The sequence below is a fragment of the Mastomys coucha genome, unplaced genomic scaffold (genome assembly GCF_008632895.1).
Source record: "Mastomys coucha isolate ucsf_1 unplaced genomic scaffold, UCSF_Mcou_1 pScaffold15, whole genome shotgun sequence".
In the NCBI taxonomy this organism is placed as follows: Eukaryota; Metazoa; Chordata; class Mammalia; order Rodentia; family Muridae; genus Mastomys; species Mastomys coucha.
In genome coordinates, this window is record NW_022196897.1 from 88164779 (window position 1) to 88173544 (window position 8766).

Consider the following 8766-nt stretch of genomic DNA (forward strand, 5'->3'; position numbering starts at 1 on the left):
GGGTGGGGTGGGGTGGGGGTGGGGAGTCAGTGACAGTGTCTCTAGAGACACATGAGACCAAGCCAGTGTGACTACAGGACAGCACTGTGAGAAGGTGTCTCGGCTTAGCTCCACTTCACACATCTGTCTAAACCATCTGCACCAAGCCTGAAAGTGCCAAGTTAGTGAGTTGGGACCTCATTGGTCATAAATGAGAGCTGAGGGGAATGGTTTCCAAAGGCCAGCCAAGGAATATCTGCATTTCATCACTTGCAAATGAGAATTTTGGTCATGAAATATCAACTTTCACAATTATCTGGGGGACCACATCTAAAACATAGAAATCCTAGTACCAGTCTTTGTTGGGAGCTCAGGGCACACACCTGGATATCAGGCAGTTCAGGGCATTGCAAAACAGCTGGTTATGAGTACACAGACCTTGACTGGATTCTGGATAGTTTAAATGCTGTGGGTGAGGTTGTGCTTTTGAAGTAGAGAGAAACCCTGAAAAGGTCACCTTGGTGGGGCCCTTCAACAAAGGAGGGCCAAGATTCACAGTGGGCAGAGGTTGGAATAGATGACATATGGACTATACGTAAATAGTGGCCTCATAAACAGGGCCCGGAGCTGAGAATACAGCCTGGGTAATGTGGGGACATCCTACTTCTGTCTCAATGACTATGTCTTTCTGAATTGGAAATGGACCTAATAATTACTGAATGTCATGTGGCTTTAGAACTCTTGGGTGGAGCCTTAAGCCTCTATCTATACTAACCTGTGGCCTTGTTTGTTCCATCTCAGAAGTTTTGAGTGGTAACTTTGACGTTGGATATATCCTCCATTCTTTTCCAAGGAGTTTCATCTCTAATGAGCTCATTTATTGACACAGAAGCCCAGGACAGCTCAAGTCAGGTGTAGGCAAGTAATGGCCCCAAGTCAAAGGGCAAAGGCTCTTTTATGCCCATTAACACTCATCTTATTAGGGATGGACAGTGCATTATTAGTTAATCTTATTTTAGATGTTTGAGTGCTACTAGGAGTAGCATTCCATATTCCCTAGCTCTTATGTCTCATCTTGTGGCCTTGCCTAATACTATCTACAGTGGGAGCTGGTGCTTCACTCTACGCCGTCTGGCTCTGGCTCAAATGTGCTCCCAGTGGGGGACTTTATGGCTGATCTTCCTTAGCAAAGTACCTTGAAAACATGTTTTGTTCATTCTACAAATTACCTGACCTAGGGAAAGGAGGAAGGGAAATGAAAGAAAATTGAATAGCATCCTAAATGGCTCATAACTGTTTTTGTGGACAGCCTGGAAGACTGCCTGGTGTTGGGGAAAGAATTGATCTCTTGGTTTATGAAGATGAGTCCCTCAGGGCTTTATAGGAAGGTGCATTTTCTTTAGTTATTTTACAGTCTCGAAGGCAAAGTGCTGGCCCCTGGGACTCCATAGCTGATTTATGAGATGTTGTGACTATGGGCACAACAGAAGAATATCAAATGGCTAGAAGGACAGTTTGATGTCTCGACAGAAAGCTTGTTTCACAGTCTTATTAATGTCTAGAGAAGCAGTTTTCAAATGTGGCCAGCTTGCACCCTAGGGGAGAGATAAGCAAGGGTCAGGCTGGCAGTCCCACAAGAAAGAGCAGAGCCACGCTAATGTTCTTCTCTGTTGCTGTCATTTACGAATTGTCTCTTTCTGAAGAGGGTTTGCTCACAAAACCATCTGCCATTGGGTAGCCAGTGAGAAGTTTTAGAGAGTCTCATTAACTCTGGCTTGGATAAAAAGGCATGGACCAGGAGAGGACTTGAGGCCCAGGTATGTGCAAACAGAAACTCATGAAATCCAGTGAAGAGTAAGGATTCAAGTTGAGAAGGGTGGGAGGGAGATTCAGCAATGTAAACAGACACATATGCGAAAGTTTGAGCCTTGTAGTTGCCTGTCGATGTTGGACTCAGCCTCTTTCAGCCTTGCACATCTGAAAAATGAGAATATGTCAGGGAATGAGGTCCTGTAGCCAGGGAATGGCTGGACAAAGTCTGTTTTTTCTGCATTTAAAGACTCTCTTCTGTTCTCTGTTCTCTGCCTTTGTTTAACTTGGGAAAGGCCTGGGATTGGGCCTGTTTGCCAGGAGGAAGGAGGGAGGGAAGGAAAGAAGGAATGGAAGAAGGGAGGGAAGGAAGAAGGAAGAGAGGGAAGGAGGGAGGGAGGGGAGGAGGGAAGGAGAGAGGAAAGAAAGGGTGGTCCTTTCTTTCCTGACCTCCCTGTTGGAAGCCATGTCTGGGGATTTTATTTCCTCCTTAGTTTTCTCAAAAATATGTCTATAATTGTTAATGATGTCGTGTTATTCTTCTTACAAATATTTTAGTCAGACACCATCACAGTGTGAGTAAATTCATGCCTAGCAACACCTCCACTAGTTGAAGATGATGGTGGTGGTGGTGATACAATTATAATAAAGAATGGCCCCAGACAAGCAAAAAATAAAGTTGAGATGAGAGAGTTTTCCCACAAGTGGGAATAGGACAGCTTCCAAGCTCCTCTATAAGATAACAACAGCATACAGATGTCAGTATTGGACAAACTGGTGGATGGTGATTGTCTGCTTGCTTACAAGGAACTGGGACAGTGCTCTAAAGGGAGGAAGTTGGGCTTGGTAAGGAAAACTCCCAGCTTCTGGGCTTTCACAAAGTGCTATGATTCTCCTTCTGGCTCTGTGGGCTTGGACTAGTGACTGAACTTTTCCAAATGATGGTCTCCTTAATTACTGAGTAATAACACTGACGTTCATCTTGAAGGGCTGCGGCAAGGCTAAGTGAGGCGCTGAGTGCCTGAAATACAATGAACAGGAGCCAGTGTTCTTGCCGTTAGAGCAGGAAAAAGACTCAGGCTCAAAAGTCAAAAACCACATTTCTCTAAATGTACTCCCTGGCACAGATGCTTTAATGTTGGCAGCCACCTCTCTCCTATTCCTTCCCTGTCTTTTCCCCAACCCCTCCATCATTTTAAATACCCTCCTCAACTTCCAGGATTAAAAACAATGAACAAGTCTCAGTTATTTCCCAAATTCTAGGAAGGAGTTAAAGAACAAGGACGTCAAAGAAACACAGTCTGTGTCCCTTGGCAGCCTTTAACTCCCTGTTTGCAGAAAGATAAACTAAAGGGTGTCAAGCCATGCCCCCTTTACTCCTAAAACTCACCTTAGCAATAAAAAGTTGGCCTTTGGACTTAATAGCCAGAACACACGTCACTAGATCCATAAAACAGCTAAGCCGGTCAATTCTAAGTATTGGATCTTGTGTTTTTTCTCATCAAAACAGCGTGTGTGCATAAATGCATTGTGTGTGTGTGTGTGTGTGTAGAAAAACAAATGAATAAATAAAAAAAAAGGAAGGGTTTTCCTCCAGGTGCAGGTCCCCAGGTGGGGTTTAGGTCCCTAACCTCTTAAGGACTTCTTCAAAGCTTCTCTTCTCTTTGTGTTTTTCAGGTACTCCCCACTAGGTATCGCCTGCTTGATCTGTGGGAAAATCATCGCCATCAAGGACTTAGAAGTGGTTGCTAGGCAGCTGGGGATGTACATGATCACGGTGATCGTGGGCCTCATCATTCACGGGGGCATCTTTCTCCCCTTGATTTACTTTGTAGTGACCAGAAAAAACCCATTCTCCTTTTTCGCTGGCATTTTCCAAGCCTGGATCACTGCCCTGGGAACCGCTTCCAGGTACAGAATAGGAGAAACACCTTTCTCCACTTTGCTGCTTTTGTTCCCTGTTTCTCTCCCAAATCCTCTCTAAATTCACACCTTTTCACATCGTATGGGAATATTTTCTACAAGGTGAACATGTTGAACCTTTGGCTTCTCCAGCACATTGCTGAAGCTCCCAGTTACATCCTATGGGTGGTCTGCAACTGGCCTAGAAACCGGACCTCATGTTAAGTGTTTAGATGTTGCATGCTGCGAATTCACATGCCTAATGTCACATGAAGCACTAACGTAGCATAGCTACGTTATGTAATATAGCTACGTTATATTATCCAGAGGGTGTAGAATGATGTTGTTCACTTAACAGCTCCCTGTGATTTAGAATTCTTTTTTCCCTTTTCTTAAAGAAAAACTTCTTGAGGTTTTGGCTAATAATTTTTCAAAAGTAAGGCAATCAACTTATATTTTAAAAGATATGTCCATTTTTATAGTGTGTGTGTGAGAGAGAGAGAGAGAAAGAGAGAGAGAGAGAGAGAGGGAGGGAGGGAGGGAGAGAAACTGCATATGTATGGGCTCTGTGTGCATGGTTGGTGTCCCCAAAAGCCAGAAAGGGAGTTATAAGCAATTGTGTGCTGTGTGATCTGGGTGCTGAGAACTGAACCCAGGTCTTCTATGCAACTGCTGAACTCTCACCAACACCAGGTGAGACTTTCATAGGGTAAATGATTCCCCCCCCCAACAATTAGAAACCAGCTAATTCTTTGACTATAACATATCCGTTAAGGAACAATTCTATCCTAAACCTGCCCACCTCAAATCCAGCATAAATGACGTGACCTTGATAGAAGTTAGTTCCTGCTTCTTTATATATATTTTCAGGGCCTAGGCAATCAATAAGGGCCTCAAATATAGGAAACAAAAATAACCTTTAATATAATCTTGGACAAATGTTAGACAAAACACAACAAAATGAAGGAAAAAATGCATCCAGAATCTTAGAATTTCAAAGACTGGAGAGTTTTACTCCTTCAGACTGAGATCTGGTGTTTTACTTCTGATTATGTGTCCTTGTGTCATGAAATTGAGCTGAGAGCATAAAACACCAGGCAAATACCCAGAGCCCAGCAAATGCTGAAACCCACAGTGGGAGGCCACCAGGTCCAGCTGCTGAGCCCATGACCGTTTCGTGCTTGTGACATCCCCACTCAGTGGCACAGCACGGCTGGACCTTCCATGGCCCTGTGCAGGCCATCAGAAACTTCTCAGTGACCCAAAAGCCAAGTGGGAAGCCAAGTTGTATTTGCAAGCCAGTAAGAATTCAACGTGACTAGAATGTGGGCTTTTGGTGAAAGGCTGAAATGTGTACAGTACTAGGGACTACATCTAGTATCCTGTTTCCAGAGATTAGGGGAAACACTTCAAAATTTCCCTTTTACTTCCTGATGTTTTAAATTCTCTGTAGATAAATGTCTGTATCCATGAAAATGCTTCTCTTCAGAGAAGGAGTTAACCATCCCCCTGCAAATAAAAGCCAACCTACTCTTGTCATCTGATGATAAGTGTGATATGTCACAATAGTGGCAAGGTTCAGACAGTGAATAAAATTTTGAGGAAGACAATGACCCTCACCAGACAAGTATTTCTTCAGCTGGTGACAGTACCCAATATCCTTGTAGTTGATCTTCGTATTTATACATCTTCCATTCCTTACTATGCTACTCTAGAAACTTTTATTTTTTTCCCCCTGGCTCAAGATACCATGAAAATTACTGGGAAGTGGTGGCGCACACCTTTAATCCCAGCACTTGGGAGGCAGAGGCAGGCAGATTTCTGAGTTCGAGGCCAGCCTGGTCTACAGAATGAGTTCCAGGACAGCCAGGGCTATACAGAGAAACCCTGCCTCAAAAAAACCAAAAAACCAAAAAAAAAAAACAAAAAACAAAAAACAAAAAAAAGGAGAGAGACCATGAAAATCATAGCTATTAATATAGATTCTTTGCTACTATTTTGTGAACTCCATTATAATGTACAGGACATAAAAGACTGGAGAAATGGTTTAGCAGTTAAGAGCAGTTGCTGCTCTTGTGAAGGACTTGGGTTCGATTCCCAGTACTTGAATGGCAGCTCACAATCACCAGTACCTCCAATTCCAAGGAGATCCAATACCCTCTTTTGGCTTCTGTAGGTACCAGGCATACACATACATACATGTAGGCCAAGCATTCAAACATGCAAAATAAAATGAAATAGTAATAATTGTGCTGCAGTGCACTCTGTGCCCAGAGGTGCGAATCTAAAGCATGTTGGTTAGACAGGACTCTGACAGACATCTCTGCAGGGTCTCTGATGATGGCCTCAGGAGACATTCTAGACCTGGACTTTCTGAGACAAGGAGTGCACACTGGCTGCTTTGACAGTCCAGAATGTAATGTTCTTACCCACTGTGTTTGAGTGTCCTTCCCCACCCACTCACTAGAGCTGGATATTCCACATCTGGGTTGCTTTGATGCATTCCAATCTTATTGGTGGGAAAACTACTCAGCAAATTTGCATGTATTTGATTACAGATGAGGGAAAACATCTTTTTTATTTCTTACTGCCTTTTCCTCCCCATTCCTTGCCTCTTGAGTCATGCGTGAGCCAGCTCATTTTTCTTTGTGTGTATTCATCCTTTCCTGGATGGTTTTCAAGCTCACATTATATATACGAATTATTAACTCTTACATCACATGCTACAGATAAGAAACCTCCCTCCTAGACATCTGTCTTGGAAATAAATACTAATTTTTGGCACTGAAAGTATTTTATTTGAATATTTATTAAAAGCTGTGAATACCCTTTTTTTAAAAAAAAATTTAGAAACTCAGTTTTGCTCAAATATTTTTCTGTCCACAATTATAACATAATATTATATGTTTTTCTAATGCATGAATTGGTCCTTAAATTATTTCAAAAATTATTATGGTTTCTCTTTTGAATAGCCAGTTATCCTGGTAACTTTAAAACACAAGACAATGTCCTCTCCATGGAAATGTGAACATGTCTGTCCACAGCAGTGGGCGCTCATGGTCTTTGCTTCTCATGATGACAATCAGGTAGCAGAGATGGGACCAGAAACAGAGTCAAGCCTTAAGAACCTCAAGGTCCATCCAAATGGCCTATATCCTCTTAAACCTTACATCACAAAGGTTCCAAACAGGGCCTTTGTAACAACAATAGCAACACTGAGGGTGGCTGACTGGCTCTCCGATGAATAATACAAAGACCACATCAGAGAGGAATGTGTTCCAGATCTCTGGCTTCAAAGTATGCTGGGGGGGGGCTATCATTTCATAGGAAGAATCTCAACATTGGACATTATTATTAGCAACATCATTGGACCTCTCAGATGAGCCAAAATCAATGCCAGAGTGTCAGCCTGCCAGCATAGAAAAGCCCTGAAGTTCTGAAGTCCTAGTTTGGATCAGTCGAGTCTATGTGGATTTGGAGGACATAAACATAAAACCCGCTCAGTAGAAGAATAGGGACTGTCTTCATGCTTCACGAACCCTTTCCCCAGTCTCTCTGTCAAAAGATCCTTTGATGATATTTTGGAAAAATAGACGCAACAAGAAAAATTAATACATTTTAGTGATCCGGGGAGTATGTGTTGAGCAATATGGTTGAGAATCCCAGCCACCAACAATGACTAGGTAGCCATTTTAGATCAGTTATGCTATCTAGGAAACTTCTCCCAGGAAGTGGGGAGAGGGAACAAGAGGAACACAAGGATACCAGCTTCTAATAGAAACAGCTGAAGCAGCAAACCAGGACCACAGTATCTCCTGCATGCAAATGAAAACAAAGCATCACTTTTTACTTGGGTAAATGACACCCCCCTAACACACATACCACCTAATCAATTGACTTCTCCTACCGTAAGACCAACAGGGGGTATTACAGAACCATGACCTGTAATCATAAAAGATGTTCTGCCTGGTAAAATGACTCTTCAGTCAGTTTAAGATGTGGACTCTAGTGCCTCTTATTTTATAGCTTCCAGATGTATTGGTCCTGAGTAGACCCTGGGATCAGCACATTTCTAAGCTGATCTTTTTCTCACAGTCTGAGGAACTGAGATCCTTCAGAATCTGACTAGTCTTGTTGATACCCCAGTTATAATTAGTGTAAGGAAGTAACTATGATCAGGGCTTGACAATTCCTGCACTGGAAACTTTCCAGTTCATTTAAATAGGATAAGAGTAGTCAAAGCAAGACAAACTATAAAGCAACCAGTGTAGTTTGGTTCTTTTGCTTGGTTTTAGCATTCTTTAAAGCCTAATCTCTTTTGCACCATTGTCTAAAAGGATGTCATGGTCTGGCTGTGTGGAAGCTTTGTTCTCTTAGGTGTCCTATTTGAGAAGATGTAGGAACATAACAAATGTTTCAGCCTCTAAGGGTGGGCCATGTGGGTGCATCACCAGCCCATGCCTGGGAGGACTGAGAGTGATGTCACTCCACACCACTTTCAGCTACAGACCACATGATTTCTTGCCCTGTCATTGCAGAGACTTAGGATTGGCTGGTGGCCATGTATCTGGGAGTTTGACCGTTTGTCAGGTTTCCTAGTGGATTGTTCAGAGCTTGGGTTCATGCTAACAGGTACAACATGCTTGTCCAGCATTCTCCCAGTTAGTGAGCCCAACTCAAGATGATTCCCAGGGGCTGGATTCAGTCCATGCATTTTGTTGGAACATTTCTGGCATGAAGCTCTGGGTCATTCAAATTTCCTCGTTGTGTTTTGCTGTTGACAGCTGACATAATTTTTTGCAGCCCAGTTCATATGCACAATCAGATGTGCTTCAAGATTTACCCTAAGATGGGAATAGGGACTGAAGGACAGAGGACTTGGCAGGCACTGAGTAGCTCTGAGAAACCTGAACCAACTAAATATTGTGTTGCCTATCAGCAGCTTAATTAGAATTGCTCCTAGTTACTTTTTTTCTGTGTCATTCTGGTTTATGATTTGTCTTGCCTCTAAAGCAGAGTCTCTCCCTCTCCCTCTCCCTCTCCCTCTCCCTCTCCCTCTCCCTCTCCCCTCCCCCT

General features: G+C 42.9%; 1 protein-coding gene across 3 annotated transcripts in view; it reads left to right on the forward strand.

Annotated features, from left to right (window-relative positions):
- The window catches only part of Slc1a2 (solute carrier family 1 member 2), a 126704-nt gene that overhangs the window by 94110 nt on the left and 23828 nt on the right, over positions 1 to 8766 (forward strand). For all 3 annotated transcript variants that reach the window (XM_031371160.1, XM_031371162.1, XM_031371161.1), the window contains exon 7: positions 3466 to 3699. In XM_031371160.1, coding sequence (XP_031227020.1) covers positions 3466 to 3699 — 234 coding nt within the window. The remainder of the gene's footprint in view (positions 1 to 3465; positions 3700 to 8766) is intronic.